Source organism: Coffea arabica, chromosome 7e (genome assembly GCF_036785885.1).
Source record: "Coffea arabica cultivar ET-39 chromosome 7e, Coffea Arabica ET-39 HiFi, whole genome shotgun sequence".
Taxonomy (NCBI): Eukaryota; Viridiplantae; Streptophyta; class Magnoliopsida; order Gentianales; family Rubiaceae; genus Coffea; species Coffea arabica.
In genome coordinates, this window is record NC_092323.1 from 36,386,639 (window position 1) to 36,407,460 (window position 20,822).

A 20,822-nucleotide genomic window follows, 5' to 3' on the forward strand; every position below is an offset into this window, starting at 1 on the left:
ACACATAGAAAGTTAATTTTTATCACAAAATACATTTTTCAAAAACTTTCCAAAAATAATTTGAAAAATGACCTAGTGACTGAGAGAAAGCCAGGTTAGATCTTAAAATCAAATGTTGATCTAAGAGTTCAATGTTATCAAAAACAATTAAGTAGAGATATACAGGCTATAATAAATTATCCTAACAAAAACCAATATGTCAAGCTTTTCTTGTTTAATTTTACTGTGATGACCTCGCCTCTTCCTAAGGCGTACCCAAGGATTTGGTGGATTACCTGTCCAACTCTCGGCAAGACTCACTCACTAACATTTTCAAATCAATAACACTAAAATCCTTCAATATAACATTTACATGCTATAAATAGTCCAAATATTCAATCCAAAGTACAAACCAAAGGAAAAGAACTTAAACGATTAGTACCATAATACAGTGTCGGCCAAATACAAACTCAAGATACTCTATTACAAACCATTACTATTCTTGTCTCTCTTATCCCCGCACCCTGTTAAGGAAAACAAATAACGAGATGAATTAAAAGCCTAGTGAGGTTCTAAGAAAACAACAAACCATCTATTAGGCTTTATAAAATTCACATCATGGCATGATCACATATTTCATGAAGCAAGCAATATCCAGATAAATCATTTAATAATATATATTCAATAACATATTCACGTAAAAGGATACAGTTTGCTCTTGCGAGCCAATTCAGTCTAATCTTACGAGCCAATTCAGTAGCAGCAATATGCTCTTGCGAGCCAATTCAGTAGAAACTTGTTTAGGATCCGTTGACACTTTATCAACCTTAGGAATATAGTAACAAGTCCAATAGAGTACCACTTATCTCTAATTTCCATCCGCCGTTCAACCTTTTACTGGGCCTGAACTCCAAACATAACAGTAGAAGTAATATTCGAGTATACCAAATTCAGTGAATCCAATCCAGTGGAATAACAGTAAACAGTACCCATGGTTCGTCAATCTCCTTGACCAAGCCCTTATTGGTTCGATTTGACTAACTAGCTAGTGGGGTTTGGGATCCAAAGCGGTGAGTATAGTCGATAAGATAACATCTCCAACCGACTTTCAAGTCATGCACATGTATATCAGTTCACTTGCAAACAGTTCACTTATAAATAGGATATCAAGAGTTCAGTTAAATTAGGTCGAGTGCGATAAAATATACACTTGCCTATTCATTTGCAGTTCAAGCATTTACAATTCAAGACATAAAGCGGTATCAATCAACTAGGCACATTAAGCATTATTTAGTAAAGTTAGGTCGAGTGCGATAAAGTACATACTCGCCTATGCAATAATAAGCTAATTCAAGCAACAAGTCATACTTGATCAACAAGTAGCATGGAACATGCAATTGGAACACTCACCCATATAATGAGAATTTCACATTCCAGTACCGGGCTCACGTTCTCGCCCACTTTCAAGTCCTAAAACCAAAAGAATATATCAAAAGTTCACAATTTCAAACTACCACATTTGAGACATGTCAACTTCCAAAAACTCATTCAAAAGATCACTAGATTTTCGTGTTCAAAACAAGGGAAAAATCACGTGCAAATTAATCAATAGTTGTCAGTGGTATAGGAGCAAAAGAGATCGATTATGGCCAAGGGATTTGAAGAATATTGGACAAAATTTCATCCCTTCTCTCGGTTCCAAAACTAGAAGTGTACCATCAAGAAACGGAATTCGAAAGGTGAGTTTATTTCCACTTAAAACACTTGGTGTTTGCTTAATAAATCACACATATATGTGAAAGTAAAGTCTTATACAATATATAGAACAAATTTGTCTAAGGTCACCACCAAATTTTGAAAATAGACACAAAAATCCTTTCTTTCTCTCCCTCGGCCAAACACAATTCCTAGCAAACACTTTCAAAACTTTTGTCAAGATCCAGCTTTTCATTTGTTCAAAATACCAAACTCATAATATCTTTCACATCCGGCATAGAAAGAAACATATAGCATTAGTTGTTAGTAAAGAAATCCATCAATCTCAAAGTATACAATCATGAGTTTAAAATCATGAATTTTCAGCAAGGAAAGTTGAAATTCGTAGCACTCGAGTACCTTTGAAACTGGAATTTTTTAGCAAGTATCGTTCCTTTGAAAAATCATAACTTGAGTTATAAATGTCAAAAAAGCATATAACTTGCCCCATTAAAATTAGACTCGAAGCACTAACAATCTTTCGAAGACACCTCAAAGAGATTAAGTTCATAAATTGATCCAAATTGAGCCGCAATTTACTACAACATTCCAGTTTTTACTTGTGGAGAGCAGAATTTTCAGTCAAAATTGCCAATTTTCTGGTGCATATATAAATGGACCACAGCTCAAATTTTATACCATAGAAAGCTCTCTGAGTCTAGTTTCAAACACAATTGATGGCACTCAAATTCGATTTTTTTACACTAAGTTATTATCATTTTACTAAAACTGTCCAGAGGTGACTGTCACCTGAAGTTCTAAGCTTTAACTTGTTTGAAAATACTAAATACATAACATGTAATATATCAAACATAAAATGAAACAATTAGCAAAAATCTGTTTCTGGTGCGTACCTATTTTAGCCAAACATTTCACCAAAAAATTCACAAAATATGTCATCAACTACCACAATAAATCTGTCATTAGCTAAGCAGAATTTCCAGCAAGAAAATTTGAAACTTTTCTTCACCAAAACTCACTCTTTTCTGCCCAACCTCAACTTAGATCCTTAAAGCTTAAAAAAACATGGAAGAAGGAAGGATTTACAGCCCTTTTAACCTCTTTTTCCGCAAGAAATTGAAGTTGGAAATTGAAGAATCAAGGCTGGTAGCTCTCCAATCTTTTCCTCTCTCTCGGGGCTGCAACAACAAGGATGAAGCAAAGTTTCTCCAATCTTTCTCAAGCACTTTCCCCTTGGTTGTGAAATTGGTCATGGATGAAATCCCTCAAGCTCCCCTCAAGTTTCCCCCTCGGTTTCAAGACTTAGAAAAGTAACAAAACTGCTTACTCACCACTCAATTTCTCGGTTGGAACAAGCTTGGAATGTTGGAGCTTTTCTCTTCTTGATTTGTTGGGAAAAGATGGAAGGAGGTAAGGGCTACTCTTTTATGCTTCTCAAGTTTCTCAATTTTCCAGCTCAAGGAGGAGAATTTTTTCAAGCTTTCTCCACTCTTTCTCAGCTCTCCTCTAGGGAAACAAGGGGAACAAGAAAACAAGGAAAGAAAGGCTGGATTTGGGCCCTCTTGGTTGCAAGAAGGGAAAAGGAACAAAAGTTTTTTCTCTCTCTCTCTCTGTTGCAAGACAAGGAAGAAGGAACAAGAATCTCTCAAGCTTCAGCTGCAAACAAGAAAAGAAGGAAAAGGAGGAATTGTTGTGAAATGGAACTTGGGTGCTTGTTGGGTCAAGAATTGGGTAGATGATTGACAAATGGTGGCTTATCATTGGACAAATAACTCTTGTTTACTCACTTAGCCCCCTGTTTACCCAATTATCCCTCTTTGCACCCCAAAAAAAAAAGCAACATGCAATAAATTGGAAAAACATAATAAGGGACGAAATCATTGAATGCAAAGAATTTAACATGAAAAGAAATATGAAAATAACCTTCAGATTTTCGGGTCCTCATATTTACTTCGTTTATCACCTTGTTTTCTACACTAAATATGAAAAGGACAAACACTATATTTTCTGCATACTTACACAAACTTATCAAATTTATTACATCAAAATAAGAGTTAGAAAATAATCTTAAATGAGAATTTAAAATTCTTTTTTGTATTATAGTGTACTTTAACCATCAATTATATTTGTACTAATTTTTGGTGATGAAATCGGGAGCTATGGTATTTTCTTGGCAAAAAGTATTTGTCACAAATCCATACAGTTGAACAATTTTATTATGAACGTAGTTATGATACCTTCAAGATCATGTCTAATTCATGGCAAATACTACTCTCTACTTTAAGATGAATTTTACCACAAATCTGCAGTAATAAACTAGACCTTTGGACAAAGCCATCATCTTTCTAATTGTACAATTTACTCTTAATAGTTGTCATCAACCCAAAAAGGTAGTGGATCCAGTCCAATTTACGTTGATTTTGCCCAAACTCTACACATGGTCCGTAGAGTGACTACAAGAAAGCTTGAATGTAGTCTGGATGTTGACGCGGAGCCCATCTTATATCAAAACTATCTTTGCAAACTTGTGATTATGCTTTCTACCATCAATTGGGCCTGTGAGTCTGGAACATAAAAGCTTGATGCTGTCCGGATGAGAAATCCAAGTTGTCGACCTAAGGCCCTAAGCTAGGCCTAGTAGAAGCTTACATGCCTGATGCCCGATCTCTATTAGGCTAAGATTTGGCCACCCATATTCTTTTAGCAATTGTATTCGTAGAATTTGAAGTTGTTTGTCCTATTATTTTTTTAAACAGTAAGGGTTGAGAACCATGAAGGGAAAAGGGGATTCTAAATTTAGAACTTCTAATTTTTGACATCTCAACCTTTATAGTTATAGGTGTCAAACAAAAATGCATTTAGCTAAATTGATCCATACTCGTTCATGAATAGTTGAGTATGGGTATTTTAAGTTTTTATATATGGATATAAATGGGTTAGCCAATAATATCCATTTAAAAATGAGTATCATTGGATAACCCATTTAAAATTATCTTCACAATCACATCTATTTAGAATTGTCTTCAGCAATGGTATCCTAATTTCTTCATCACCTTTGACTAAACGTCAGCAAGTGGAGAACCTAGTGGAAAGGTGGGAGAATCTGTTGGCCAGTTTTCAACTTAACGATAAAGAATAATTATACACTTGGAGATTTTTTTTTTTGCCCTTTTTTCATTTGTATTTTCATGGTATCAGTTTCAAGTTCATAAGTTGGTCAATCATTGTTTAATCTCTCTTTTTCATGGTTCCAAATACTTTCCCTATTGCACAGCAAAAATATTCTTATTGTTCAATTATTAAATGGTATATAATTTTGCGACATAGCACACGGATTGGAAAAATGGTAATTAGACTTATTGGGTTCTATCAGTAAATATTTAAAATTAATAATAGGTGCAAACTATAAAGGGTGGTATAAATTGATAATTTAGTTTACAAAAAAATTTAGATGAGTTTGTAAAATATTAGAATAAATGAGTTGTAAATAGATTATCTAACTTATTTTTTGACTTACCCATTTATACCCATATAATTAAATGAATATAAATAGGTTAATTCACTTATAACCATTACCTATTTTAACCTGCTCAAGTCACCCATTTTGACACCTTTAGTTATAGTAAACTTCCTCGAAATGTTTAAGATATGTAGTTTGTATAATGAAAAAGTTAGTGTCTTGAGATACATATATTAAAAGACACTAAGATTTTGTGACCACTAGTATTTAGTGCTTAGAGGTGGATTTGAAGTTAATAGTTTATTTTATTTAAAAAACAGATTTTTTTTTGGCATATTTGTGACAGCCCCACCTCCCCCTAAGGCGAACCAAAGGGTTCGGCGGACCGCCTACCCAACTCTCGCCAGAACTACGGAGTCGATTCACACAAACCCAACATAGTACGCGCGATAAGATCCAAAGAAAACGAACAGTCGGAAACTACAAATATTTACATTGGAGTCTTGAACAAATTCAGATACAGTGCAATCCGAGATATTCATACTACACAAAAATACAATTAGGGCTGCGTTTTCAAAAGAACAAGTACAATTAGGGTTTCCAACCATTGAGGAGCTATACAAAAGTATATTAAACGAGTTCAACTCGGCTTCAAAATCACAGTTCCAAAATCCCTGTAAGGAAAACAAAGGTAACAGAAAGGGGTGAGCTTGCGCTCAATGAGGTACCAGACATATAGCAGTAAAATCATGGCATTTCACATTTAACAAATCAGGTACACATGTCAGATGTAAAGTAAAGTAGTTAGAACCAATGATTCAAATAGGAAGGATACAGGTGGCTCTCAGGAGCCAAATTCCCATGTGCTTCACCGAAGCTTGATCGAAATAATAGTTGACACTCCGTCAACGCTAAAGGAGTAACCAATACCGTAGACTCCACTTTCTCCGATTCCTTCCACCTCACATACCCCTACCGGGCTCGAACTCCAATCAGTTCAGAAATGGTAATACTCGAGTATACCGGAATCAAGGGTCTCAATACCCAAAGATCCCAAAACAGACTACCGTGGTTCGTTATCTAATCGACCAGGCCCTTGCCGGCCCGACTCGAGTAACTAGCCACAGGTGTTGAGCTCAGAGGTCACAGAAAGGTCGTTGGATACCAATTTCCAAACGACATCAGAACAGATACAGATACAGATACAGATAACAGATACAGATACAGATAACAGATACAGATTCGCACCAAAATTGGCATATGAACAGACAAGAGAACGAGTGTGATAAAGTACACCCTCGTCTCCAACAAAATAAGCCGATAGTTCAGACATTCTTATCACAGATTGCATGTACAGAAACCGAGTTAAACAACAAGTGAGGGGAGTGGTACACTCACCCGTTCAAGTACAGATACTTCAAAAGTTTTCACTTCAGATTGGCTTTAATCGCCAAGAAACCCTAAAATAATCAAAGTAAACCAATTGAAGGTTTCACATTTAAAATCGAGTAAACGGAATGCACCAGTGAGGCTCGACTACGCATCGTACGCCTTTCCATGGTAAGTACTAGTACAAAAGAATAAAATATGACTTTCAAAAGGCAACTCAAATCTAAAGAGACTAAACGGCCTAGAAAATTGGACAGCATTTGCCCTAAATTTGCTTCCTTTTCCAGCCGTCATGGCTTCATTATTTTTCGAGTGTAACTAGGTCAAAAATGCAAGATACTAAACCAGAACCGCAAAAACATGTTCACAAACCGCATTCTGGTTCAAACATCATAAGTCAGGCTATCTAAGTCCAAATCAAGTGATTCCAAAGCCATCCGAAAGCTAAGATACAAGGATACAATTCATCAGAAGGCACCAACAACCAAATCAGAAGCATTCCCAACCAAATTAACCAATTACAGACGCAATTATCAAATTCAGGTAGAACCAGGGCAGCAGGGGTATTTTAGTCTTTTCTCAAGCTACGTTGCTCCGATTGACCTGAAATTTTGTAGGCTTCTCTAAAATATCATTCCCTACAACTTTCATGTTTTAACCCAAGGCCAATTCGGCCCCTAACTATGAGGTACAGTGCCGGGCAGAATGTAAGAACATGAAACCCTAACTTTCCAAATTTCTTTCCAAAGCAGAAATTTCTTGCAATTAACCACCACATACACCTTCTAGCTTCATTCTAGATCATTTCCAATCATCATACATAGCCACACCATAACAACCATATTAAAACAGAAAAATCTTCAATAATTATAAAACTTCAGCAAATTCAACCAAAATCAATATATAATCCACAAAATTCCCTCTTAGACTACCACAAATCATGAATTAAACATTATTAGATGGAGGAGAGGGGTCCTTCACTACTCACCTTAGTAATACAAGAGAGAGAACAACTAATCACCTTAACCTTCCAAACAACTTCACAACCAACCTTAATATCGCCAAACTAAGAGGTTTTATGGGAAAATTTGAAGATTAAACGGTTGAATTGAAAGATTGGGCAAGATTGGAGACTAGAAAATTGAGAGCTTTTCTTTCCTTTTTGTTTGATAAGAGTCGGCCAAGAAGCTTGCAAAATTGAAGTAATTTTGGTCAATTTTTAGTTTAAATGGTAAAGTTATGAATAGTGGTCCAAAAGGTCAAAAGGTAAGAATGAATCTTCAAGTGACACTTGTCACTTTATTTAATACATCTCTATCCTTTTGTCTCTCCAATAATAATCCATCTAGGTAACTTCTAATTATCTCTTAACACCTGCTAAAATAAACCTGGTATCCAACACTTAACCAAATTGGCCGAATTTTACCGAACTTTCCGCACTAGCGGGTCCCACGTCCCGTATACACTCTTAATTTCTCAAAAACTAACCGATACTAGAACAATCATTTTAAAACTATATTTACTCATAAAATTTATTTTTAAAATTTTTGAATAAAGAAAATGTGAAAAAACGTGCAATTAAAAGAAAATAAAACCTAGAAATTAAGAAAATTACGGATCCTCACAATATTTACTTGGGAACCACTATTTAATATTGAGCATATGATAGCAGTGGCAAAAGAAATTGCACGTGTGGCCGACAGCTATTGTTAGTGGTATCCGTATGGAATAACTATTGTTCGTGGTTCATGGTACCATATAATTAGGGTTTTGGTAGGTTTGTTTGGATACCTCAATTATCCCAAATAATATTTCACTTGCATCATAAACACAATTTCCAACCCACCTTTTTATTTCACATACATCACATCACAAAAAGTGCTACAGTAATTATTCCAAATAATATTTTAAATAATACACTATCCAAACACTCCCAGTCTATCTGCAATTATAGGGAGACGAAAGCATGGTTGTGAAAAAGAATTAGCAATTAGCTATACAAGATAGGTTGTTCCTTTCTTTGTATCAGAGGTGTTGCTCATTTTCCTAAGTTCCAATAAATTTGGGCGGGTATCCCACCCGTTTATAGGGTTTCACCAAAAAAAAACAAAAAAAGAGCATGGTTGTGAAAAAGAATTAGCAATTATTGGTTGTTTTGAAAATTTCGCTAAGGACCTTGTTGCAATTAAGTAAATTGTCTAGTGGAAAATGGTTATTTGATAAACGTTTGGCTATTCAATGTATTGAGCTAATTTGGAAAATGATAGGTTCCTTTTGACATTTGGACAAACACTAGAGCAGGTAAATATAATTTGGACAAACTTTGGGACAGGTCTATGTAATTAACTTAATTTGCAAAAGGATATTTTGGGACTTTTAGACATATTTTTTGCTCGTGTAAGCAACGTCTGGAACGTCTATTAAAGGAGGGCGACATTTTAATAAGCGCGTTGCGATTCAAATGATTCGACTTGAAAAAAAAAAAAAAAAGTTGTTTGACTATATCGTTTGGTCAGGCCACAAGATAGAGTTCATATTTTGGCTAAATGTCATGATAGTTGAATGAAATTATCTCAAAAATTTTTATGGATGAGTAATAAGATACATATTTTTTTTGGATGAGAAGTCATAGAATAAATTTTTATTCTTGAAATTGTACTCGATTTGGAAATATACAATCAACTGTTGAAATCTCTTTAAGAACACTTTCAATCAATAAAACTGTTAATGGGGCTAGCCCAGCTCAAGCCAGGCCTTTCAACTTGAAAAATATGGGGCTAAATCTTGTGCATTATTTGATCGGGAAGGATTTGGATCAAAATATGTGCCCCGATTTAATTGTGAGTCAAACTTGTCTGATAGCTCGTTACAAGTGGTGCTTTTGTTAAGAACTAGGTGGACAACACCGCGCGATGCGCGCTGTAAATTTTAGACTCGACAAAAATGCCCATTTATTCAAATTTAGATATTAAGTATGAAAGTTACGTAAAGGTATACTAATATCTTTGTGATTTTGTAATTTAATTAAACAGCAAAAATAAGTAATTTGTTGAAAAAACACAAGACAATATAATAAGAAGATTATTGAGATCATTATGGTGTTCCTTGTTTCTACATATAACGTAAGATGTTCCTTGTTTCTGCGTAAAATGTGAGATGCAACTTGTTTTTGCAAACAATGAAAATAGAACAAACAAAAAAGACAGATATAATCGAGGTGGAGCAAAATTTTCTGAACAAAGATCTAAAATTGATACAGAGTTGAGACCAAACATAGTTCAACCTCTACCACAAAAGTTGTCTAAGGGATAACAACACACAAATGTACACAGTTCGTAGATATAGCAATAATCCTTTCAAAAAGTTCCAAGCAATCTGTCAAATCTAGAATGGCAAAACAAGAAGGCAAAAACTATCAAGTTCGAGTGGTACAAAAGTTGAATATTATGAATTCAGCTTAATCTTGTTTTCTTGGTGGAGTAGTTGTACGTATTTTAAGATTCATCTCCTTCCACATTATCTGTATCATCAAACTTTCCAGCAAGTCGAAGGCAAACTTTTGAAGAACCATTGGCTTCTCCTGCAGTCATGAGTTTCCCTACAATTTGCTTTTAGGAAAAGACAAATATGTATTACAAGTTAAATTGAGTGTTCATTTACTTGGAGTCAAGAGCTCCACAATCTCAGCTTGATGGCTAAGTGATAAAAAGTCATTTTTTACGCTACCTGCTAACTGGACAGAAGTGGCAATGTCAATAGTTTCGGAATACTTTATCACTGTGTAGTGCTGCCTTGCATCTGCTAATTGTGTTTGCACTGATTTGATATGCACCAGAAATGTCTTTGTTTTGAGTCGCTCATGAACAAATTCAAGAGGAAGTTCAAAATTCTGTGAGTAATACTAAAATATGTCAGGTAAAAAGTCCTCCAGAGAGAACTTGGACCTTTTTGCAAAACCACTACAGAGCCTTATCAAGGACAAAAATGCTTCATACCATCCCATCTTTCATTTCAGCTTCTTATCTATTTCTTACTGTTGCTTCTCTAAACACTCATTACATGATTTCTACATACTATTAGGATGTGGCAGTGACATGGCTCCTGAAACCTTCTAGCAGAATGTTATGTTAACGGCAAAAAAGGTTGAAACAACATGTATGATACTATTAACAAAAAGTTACCCATTTCATGTCAAAGTAAATCATATCCACTCTCTAAGTGTATAATACTAATTCAAAATTGCAAACTGACATTCACATGTTCTACTTTGTTGTGTACTTGGGGAGTAATGGAGTGATTTTATCTTAGAAACCTCATTAACTATGACCACAATCCAATCTATAGCTAATATTCCCCCAACTGCTAGTTGGTAACATTTGGTCTAAAAGCAGAAATTATTGTATATGGAACAAAAATAAAGGGAATGCTACCACTCATATTGCTCAAAGGGGTTACTTTTATTTAACAGCTTGGTATTGCTCAAAGCAGTAGTTATTGCAGATACAAGCCTCTCTCACATGGGAATGTCCAATCGGCAGGCATTTAATGGAGTACAAAAGCAACAAAATGTTTGTTAATATGCTAATGCTTTGTAACTTTAAACTTAATTGTTTACCTTAAAAGATAAGCAGCTGAACATTACATTTATTATATGGTCAGTTAGAATACATCAGCGATTGTAGTTGATTACACATCCATTTAGGCTGGACTTTTTGCATGATATCTGGCAAAAAAAAAATACTGATTTAGCAACAACCCCTTTACCTAGTCTTTGAGGCTCAAACTAAACAGCAACTAATAGTCAAACAGCATAATTAATTGCATGAAACTTTGATTTTTACCTAGCTATATTTCAGTTTAATGAACTTATTTTGGTCTACAAGTTTTCTGATGATTTCATATTGGAACAAACATAGCAAAAACCTAAAATGAAAATTCCTAAGAAGTTCAACTCCCAAAATTTACATCTAAGCATCAAGTAACAAAATATATGCAAAACAACTAAAAAAAAGGGTAGCAGGATAAGAAAAGAATGCTAGAAAAACTAACCTCTACGTATAGAGGAGCAACTAACGGCAGAACTGAAGCACAGCTAAAATTCCCAAAACAAAATGATGCTGCAAAAGTTATTGGCGTTTAAGATATGAGTTCAAAGTTTTACAAAAAGGTAATAAAATTTTAAAGTTGTTTTAAAAGAAAATGTTGACATTGGTACTCTTGAGAACATATAATGTTAGTTTAGACCTCACTGTAAGTTGTTAGTGTTATAGAATCAATACCACTTTATTCCACTTCAAAATTAATTCCTCGCAACCATTATTTCATCTGCAATTTTATTCTTTGTACACCAGTGAAAAATATAAAAGCAGAGACATGAACGAAAACCAAGAAATTGATGATTTTCAGTTATTTTGGAAAACTCAAGCAACAACTAAACAGGCGTTGAGAAATTTGAGCATTCATTGTCAAGAAACCGTCAAAATTCTTTGCCTCCCAGTAAGGACCATTCTCAACAAATCTATGATATGTGACAGACTTAACTGAATTCTGAATTTTGAAGGATCTTTAATAAGTGGGAAAAATAACCCAAAAGATACTAAAGTGCATTCAATACCGCTAACCTTCTTCCATTTCTACATCCTCAGCCTTATGAAAGCAACATATAACCAAAATCATCACTTTACACAATCAATTTACATGGGTTTTGCAGTAAGACCAGGGGCATAGAGAAACTTAGCAAAACAAATCATCATAGAGAAACTTAGCAGAACAACTAATAGGCACCGACAGAGAGAGAGAAACAATAAGTCTATGATTGGGTAAAACTTATTCAGTTCTTTGCACAATACAATAGCACAAAAATTTGAAGTGTTTTTCAGAACATAATCATAGTGTGTATAAAGAAAAAAAGGTGAAAAAATGTCAGAGCTATTTCAAAAATAAATATCATACATATCTGAGACAATTTAGAGGTAGACAATTCAAAAGGTATCCACCATTTGAAAATAGTGAATGAATGCAAATAATGAAGGACCTAAGGCTGAAATTAAAGAACCACCCTATCCAATAGTGACCATCCTTCAATGTAAAAGGCAAAAGAAAAAGGAAAAATATAACATTTTTAACTTAAAAATTTTACTATTCCATGAACTGGTTTTAGAATGATTGAATCTTGATTTGTTCACGCCTTTAATATAGTAATATATAAAAATAACATAACCAAAAGTACGGAAAACAACATATAATTTAAGAAAATAGGATCTGAATGCAAGTGAATCCTAACATCTTCTTGTTATTTGAGCTGCAAAAAATTAACTATACCTTTTTAACAAATGAAAAAATTGGAAAGACCAACATATCATACCAGATTTTTTATTGCCTACAAAGATTGAAACCATTCTAGGGACCAGTAAATCTGCTATAATTAAGGCAACATTCTCAAAATGTTATCCCCATTACATGATTAGAAGCCAATCATAGCTTCTTAGAACCAAATCAACACGAATTTTATTAAAAAAAAAATTGACATTTTTGTAAACTAAAATAAAATAAATAAATGATGTTCTCGTAAAAGAAAAAGGAAAGGCAACATCTCTGCAAATACGCAAGGAAGAGGTATTTAAAACAAGTATCTAAATTAATAGGGCTCTATGATCACTTACAGTGCTATTGGACGTTTGTCAAAGAAATCCCAAAAACTTAGAACACACAAAATATTTTCTTGTTAAGGATTCAAATACAGAAAACCTAGAAAATTACAACCAGAACTTAATTTACCAAAATAAAACATGAAATTTATCAACTTTTCCCACCTGCAATCACAAAAAAGGGGTCAAGTTCAGATCAGATAAGTAAAATGAGAAAACAACATGAACAAAATATTTAATGAAAAAAATCTCAAAATGTTCAGATTCAAAACCTAAAAGGATTTCAAATTTGTCTGTAACACTTGCTCATCACATACATAGATAGGAAAAGGGGGAAAGAAAGAAGAGGATTTTGACCAAAAATAAAAATAAAAAATAAGAGAGAAGAAGAGGAGAGGAAGACAACCAAGCAGAGGCAGAAACATCTAGAGCCCTATTATCCTACAATATAAAAAAAAATAAACAACATTAGTTTGGTCAAAAAGCTACAACTAAACCCCTCATTTCACTAACCAAAAAAGGGAAAAAATTAAAGGGCTAATTATTTTTGGCAGAGGAAGAAAGAACCTTAGAGCAAATTATTTTTTCTTCTTACCATTCGTTCTCACCAAGATAGATAGAAGATAAGAAGATGAAGATGATGCTGATGATGAAGATGAAAGGATGAGGGGCGTTTCGGTTGAATCAAGTTCGCTCCTTATCTACTTATGTTGAAAACAAGATTTCTTAATTATTTTTAAACATCAGTTGTAAGTACTCATGTTATTCACACATAATTCAAGTTACCCAGAGACATACATGTATATTGAGAAATTTTATGCGCAAATCCTCATGGCTCTCTTATTATTCATATAACCAAAGAAAATAATCATACCAGTCTACTTTCAAGGGCATATATCTAATGTTTTACTCTAGCAGCAGCTGAAAACCCCAAAATTCTCCTCATTTTAAGCAACGGTCCACATGGATACTGTTGATGCAGCTAATGCAGATCTGCAAAAAGTCATAATAAAAATTTCTTTGTACTGTCAATCAGAGAGTCATAGAGAATACAATTTATCTGCAATTCTTCAAATTTCAGTCCCAATTAAAGGGCAACATCACTATATTTTGCATGGTAACACTCAGTTATAGATAGCCTTAATTTCTATTGTAAGATCACCATAAATTGGATGAAATTTTCACTTAGACATTTTCTCAAACAACTCAAATGCACTACACAAAATCACTGGATTCTAAGGCCACAACTGAGGGACTACTCTAAGGCCATAACTAAGGTAAATAACAATCTATCAAAAGCCATACAGCACCACTCAATACTACATACATCTACCATCATCAATGTCCTCAAAGAAAAATCTCCAAACACTTTGCAGCCCTAGGCATATCTTCTATCACTATCTCAAGCTTTATCACAATTCCATGAAAATCTTCATAATACATATACCATAGCTTTAATAAGAGACAATCCATTTTGAAAAAATGCAGTTCAAGGGATTTTGAGAAATTTCAAAGAATTTATTTTTCATGAGAACAGGGAAATTGACCAAAACTATCATGGGCATGCGATTAGTAGTTTTCAAGTACTCTTGGATCACTTGACGTATCTGTGAATGTTTCAACTGGATAGACAAAGACAACAGAAACAACAAGCTTTCATACACTTTTCACTATAAAACACAATGCAAAAGACAAATAAACCATGTATTGAAATTCAATAGTGAAAGATGAAGAAGTAATAATACATAAATATATATATATATATACACACACACACACACAAGCAGAAGATAAAGAGCTTGATTATATTGGATTCCACAACCAGATGCTTCAGTTAACATTAGTCTATATGTAACTTTTGTTTGGTTGACTTATCTTTTTCCGTTAAAAATAGATAATTAATTCAAAAAAAGCATCGCATTGGAAAACCCTGTAAGAGGAAAATATAAAGGGCAAACCAACTATGAATGAAATTAGCATTAGAAAGTTTTGGATGATGCAAAATGAAACCAAACGTGGAAACTTTCAACCGGCAAAAAAAAAAACTATCCACAATAACAAAACTCAGAGATCACAAACACTTACAAATACTCAAAGGAAAGCAATGCCAAAGTAAGACTACGAGCAGCAGCAAAACCAATAACTAAACAAGACATTAAAACCTTTACCCTTCAATAAAATGGAAAAAAACGAAGAGAAAATAGAAACTTGGAGGTCTAGTTTAGCATAAAATTAGAAAAATGATTGAAAAATAAACTAAAGCAAAACTCAAACCTTGAAAAGTTTAATCTTTTTTCCTCCTTCCCGTCAATTTTCCTTCCAAAAATAAAAGAACCAGGTTTGTCTTCCTTTCATTTGTTGACACTATCTGCTCTCTCTACAATAGAGAGAAAATTTGTGAAATGAATGGAATAAAAGATAAAATATTCCTTTCACAATAATAAAAAAAAAAGTTCTCAGTCAAATCTCTAAAACCAAAAAATGAAAATATAAAAATATGAAAAGCAAGTATGTCAAACATGGAGGTCTAAATTCTTTGCTAAAAAAAAGCTTCATTACCTTAGACCCTTTCCTTCTTCTGTATTATCACCCATCGAAAGAATACTTTCTTCAAACCTAAAAAACAGCAGGGAGTAAAATACATAGTTAGATTGAAGACTAAAAAATGAAAGAACTGAAAAAAAAAGAACTCCAAGTCTTTCTTTGATACAAATAACGATTTACCAAAGCAAATGGAAGCGTGAGTATTTTTTTTTTGAGAAAAAAAAAAGAGAGGAAGAACTGGAAAAGAGAGAAGCTACTGAGAGGAAGAGAAGAAAGAGAGGGACGACAGAAGTATTGAGAGAGAGAGAGAGAGGATAGTTAATTTTGTAACCCTAGACATTTTGTGACAAAAAATCGAAGAGGGGTGGGTGTGATTTGACATGGGCCACTGTTTGCAAGAGCAGCTCACCTACTCTCTGGCAACAGAGGAAGAGGAAGAAGCAAGAAACGAAGAGATGGAACTCTGTCCTCCGCTTGTGCTATTGTTAGTCACTTAGTCTTATACAATGCTCTCTTTCTTGTTAGAATAGAATTACAATGATGATGAAGAAAAAGGACAGCTATTAATTATTGCTCTCTTTAGTGGGTTCCATACGGCAAAACACTCAGGCTTACAAACGCACGGCCCAATTTGCAACCTCTGCATTAAAAAAAAAAAAAACACACACACACACATTGACGAACACACTGCAGCCAATAACAATTGGCCACATCAGCAAAACAACAACCCTTTTGAGCCATGGCATTCGCCCTTTTATACATATGTTAAAGAATTTTTTGATAACGAAAGTATATTTGAAGTAAAGTTTTTTGTGTTAAAAACACTTTAACAAAAGTTTAAATTTAGTGCTTTTTATATACCCCAACTTTAGTGTTTTAAGAAATAAAAATAAAAATTTAATCTTTGTATCCAATATTACGAACTTGATAAAGAGATCAATACATTTAAAAAGTTTAAGATAAAATATTATCCAATAAAATAATCATTTAACAAAGTATGCATTCAAATAACATACTTAAGCACTTAATTAGTGCTTTTATTAAAATCTGTATTAGGTGAAATATTTTTTAGTAAATCATTGCAACCCAAAACGGGCATATTATAAGGCTCAGCCCAATTGAAATCTGACCTAATTGAATAGTTATATATATAACATCTGTAATTTATAGTCTGGATATAATTTTATTATAGTATACAATATCAAATGTATAATCACTTATTAATTATGAGCTTGGGCCATATCCAAAATGAGCCCAAACTCCAATATTCATCAGCCATATGAATCTTATTAGATGAATCTGAAGCCCAAAAATCTGATTCATCAATTCGTTTTGGTAATTTGAACTTGGGTTTACCAAAAACTCGGATCATCCCAATTGACAATTCCAATTACTAACTGCCAACGAACACAGATCTTGTTGGGTTCAAATTTTCAATAAATATGCCATAGACGAGAGGACTACATAATTCCTTGGCAAACAGATTCCCAAAAAATAAAAATAAAAAAAAATCAACGATTGGAACTCAGTTTAAAACTTATTGCATACTCTATTAATTTTACATGATATTTTTGGGGCTTGAAAACTTCAGAAACTCCTTCTCTTTGATGCTCGAAGGATCAAAAAGGCTTATAGAGCAGATTTTGGACAAGAAATTAAGAATATCGATCACAATTCAAGATCCCCTTCTCTTCATCCTTGCCATTTTCTGGAGCAGGAGAAGCTTCTTCATCAAAAACTTCAAAACCAGCACCATTTTATGTTTCTTCTGAGAAAGAACAAGACTGGTTGGACCGGTCCTGGACATCTTCAAAGTCTGCACACAGCACAGCTCTGCAGCATCTTCCAATCCATTTTTCTCATAAGATTCATGATCTTCCAAGCCACTAATTCCAAGAGAAGATTGGCCCTGATCAAAATCTTCATCATCATCTTCATCATGATCCTCGTTATTGAAGTCTTCCCACAATAAGTCCATCTTGCTCTCAACTTCCATTTCTGTCAAGCCACGATGAAACTCCCCCTCTGTTTCTCCAATGTCACGAGGAAAACTTCCTCTGAATATCCCTTTTTCTCCAGTGATTTCAAACTGATCAAAGTCTGAATATACCTCAAGAGATGAAATTCTCCATAGTGATGATGTAACTGTGAAGTGTGTAACGTTGTTGTTGTAGATTGTTGGGAAGCTGAACTCTTCTGTAACCATACCTACAGCTATAGGGATGAGGGATCCTACTATGCAGGAGCTTGCTAGCCTAGCTGCTTATGAGATTTGGACCACCCCACCCACCCCATCATCTATTTAAGGGTCTAAAGTGAATCAAAAAGTATACCTTTAAATTTGAATCCAAAAATAATACGACTTTTCTTTTCTCTTTTTTTTTTTTAAGAAAAGAAAGAATAGTTTGACAAATAATGCTTTGCTAAAATGACGTTACTAAAAGTGTAGACTAAAAGTTTTAATTTTGTAAGTGTGGATTCAAAGCGTTTGGACTAAAAAAGACACCACGGAAAAGCTCTTCACGAGACCGGCCAAATGAGTTTATGCTTTAATTGGGGAAGTTGGGTGGCCCTCGGCCACAGCCGGATTATTCGGAGGGCAAAAGCGTAGACATGTCTGTCTTCATATGCACCTGGCGCTCTCGCCTTAATTTTTGAAAGGTACCACTAACCCCCCCAGTTCACTTGTAAAATGCAGCATTTACACCCACCTGAATGCTTTATTTTTTGGATTTAATCTACACTGATAATAGATACATGAACGATAATTATGTAAAATTTGAATTTGAAATCGAACTTTTGTATATGTGTCATGAATTTAACGGTGATAGTGTATTATTAGATATTTTTCCCAAAGTAACAATATATTAAACACAAATTATTAGATTTTTTTTTCTCTTTTGCCATCCAGCGTCTATTGTTAGCTTGAATTTTTTGATATTCACAAATTCAACAATGGATTTGGCTAATGGGGCATGGGGCACGGGCACTCGTTAAGAAGATAACTCAGATATCAAATTTTTAGCAAGAGTGAAATTAATTTGAAAAAGTGTCTAAATGAAAGGGGTGCAATAAATATAAACGTTTTCACTCATATTATAACTTAGTTATAATTCAGGACACCCATTAGAAAAATTCATCAACAATTAAACGCAAGAATTTATGTTTATTGCTCTTGCTCAATATTTTGGTCATTTTCTCAGTTTAAATTTACCAAGAGATGGAGTTGATGCATAAATATTAGTTGTGATTTATAAACGTAATTCACTCGCTGAACTAAACTGTCATCATTCAATCATTTGTAAGTTTCCAAGGGAAAAAAAAATTTCAGAAAATAATTGAATCTACGCCAATGAAATATAATCCTAATGTGAGATTTGATTTTAGACAATACATCTTGTGGTCCCCTATGTGACATTTGATTTTACATAACCATCTTGCGTGAATAGAAATAATTGATTTTACTTTTGATTTTCCTGCTGAATAGAAATATTTTCAGTACTGTAGCTGCAGAAGATACCTGATTTTTTTTTTTTTTAGTTGGGATAAATTTGGGAGTGTTGGAACATGAAAAGAATGATTAAGTTCCAGTTTCTACCCATTAACTTATGACAAATCCTAATTTGCAATCTCAAATTTGATTTTAAGACAAATTGCGCCCTGAGTTCTGAAATCCCTTCCATTTTATTCCAATTATTAACAGTTTTAAGAAAATCAATGGAATTTTCACGCATGCACTGCACACTACACAGGTGATAATAGATGGTCAAAATATCACTTTGCACCACTAGTTTATTACTGTTTCTGCTTTGCAACCCAAACTCTAACATGTGGACATGTTCAGTTTGTACAAAAACTTTAGATTAATATGGATTGGGCACACAGAAATTTTTGTGTAATACTATTTAACATTCCTCATCACCCACAAATTTAGAAAATTATTTGTGTAAATCTTTAATTATATGTGTACTTATCTGCTACATAATTTTTTTTTTTGTATCGTTGAAACATTTAACAAACATATAAATCATGCTACCTAAAGTTGATTGAAAATATAATGCAATGCTATATTCTATCGATCTATTAAAAATTTGTTGAATATGATTAATCATTGGTAAGTCAATCATTTATATGTAAATTTATTGCCTTTACCTCTAAGCAAACCTATATTAAAACCATGCCTTCTTACTTGCCTGCATATACCTTAACCATTTGTATTTTAATTTATATTAAAGTGATCATAGAAATATGAAACTTAGAAAACCAGTTTTAAAATTTTGAAGGCGGCGAGGCGTGTCATTTACATGGTAAAACTCTATATAGGCCTATTGCAAATTGAGAAAATTTGCAAAAATGAATTATAACCAAATTCGGAGGTGGATTGTGTTGCAAAACTAGAGTTGGGGTGCAATCTAGAAAAGGAAATAACTTATGGGGGCAATTTGAATGAGACTCGATAGCTAGTTGGGAAGCAAACTCGAAAAGGAAATAACTTAAGGGGGCAATTTGAATAAAATTCGCTAACTAATGGTTGATGGTGTGCATGCGTGGTAAAGTTCCCTAATCTTTTTAGATACTGATAACAATTGGACTAAAGTGAGATAAATGCAAAAATTTAGAGTATAATTTGTCTAAAATTTAAATTCAAAGTGAAAAAAAGTGAGAATGTCTGAAAAACTATTGGTACAAACTGAAATTAGTCCTAAAAAGAAATAGATCAAACCATCGTTGTTAAAGGTAAAACACAATATTACCCCATAATTTGTCAAAAATTAACGATCTGGCGAACTAAATTCATTGCGTATTACTCCACTACATGAAAAGGAAGCATGAGTACTTTGTAACGGCATTGATTTTGATGCAGAAGCGCACTTTAAATTGAATTCAAAATACAACAAACATTGGTCGGTTGAAGTGACACTTTTGAAGTGGAACTAATGAGACTCTTTTTCTTTACTTTTATTTTTGAGTTATACATACACTAATAGATTTAGGTAGCGTTTGGTTCGCATGTTGGAATCGGATTCAAATTTGGAATCATTCATCCTGGATTTGGAATGGAATCAATCATTATAATACATTTGTTT

General features: G+C 33.7%; 1 protein-coding gene and 1 long non-coding RNA gene across 13 annotated transcripts; both read right to left on the reverse strand.

Annotated features, from left to right (window-relative positions):
- Window positions 1-335: 335 nt before the first annotated feature.
- Window positions 336-3,421, reverse strand: LOC113701689 (uncharacterized). The gene is made up of 3 exons (XR_003450982.2): window positions 2,794-3,421; window positions 1,390-1,449; window positions 336-503 (listed from the first exon to the last, which is right to left on the reverse strand). It is a non-coding gene; the product is annotated as an uncharacterized lncRNA (long non-coding RNA).
- Window positions 3,422-9,772: 6,351 nt separating this feature from the next.
- LOC140011495 (uncharacterized) lies at window positions 9,773-16,327 on the reverse strand. 12 transcript variants are annotated; one of them, XM_072060481.1, is made up of 9 exons: window positions 16,145-16,326; window positions 15,751-15,807; window positions 15,466-15,568; window positions 14,066-14,184; window positions 13,787-13,892; window positions 13,322-13,632; window positions 11,594-11,661; window positions 10,271-10,433; window positions 9,773-10,142 (listed from the first exon to the last, which is right to left on the reverse strand). In XM_072060481.1, the coding sequence occupies exons 6-9, from the start codon at window positions 13,332-13,334 to the stop codon at window positions 10,039-10,041; spliced, it is 348 nt and encodes a 115-aa protein (XP_071916582.1). In that variant the 5' UTR covers window positions 13,335-13,632; window positions 13,787-13,892; window positions 14,066-14,184; window positions 15,466-15,568; window positions 15,751-15,807; window positions 16,145-16,326; the 3' UTR covers window positions 9,773-10,038. The 12 variants fall into 12 exon arrangements, 9 of the variants coding, with proteins under 9 accessions (XP_071916582.1, XP_071916583.1, XP_071916581.1 ...); XM_072060482.1 differs by lacking the exon at window positions 13,787-13,892 and having other exon boundaries at window positions 16,145-16,324; XM_072060480.1 differs by having other exon boundaries at window positions 13,322-13,892; window positions 16,145-16,324.
- Window positions 16,328-20,822: the final 4,495 nt, after the last annotated feature.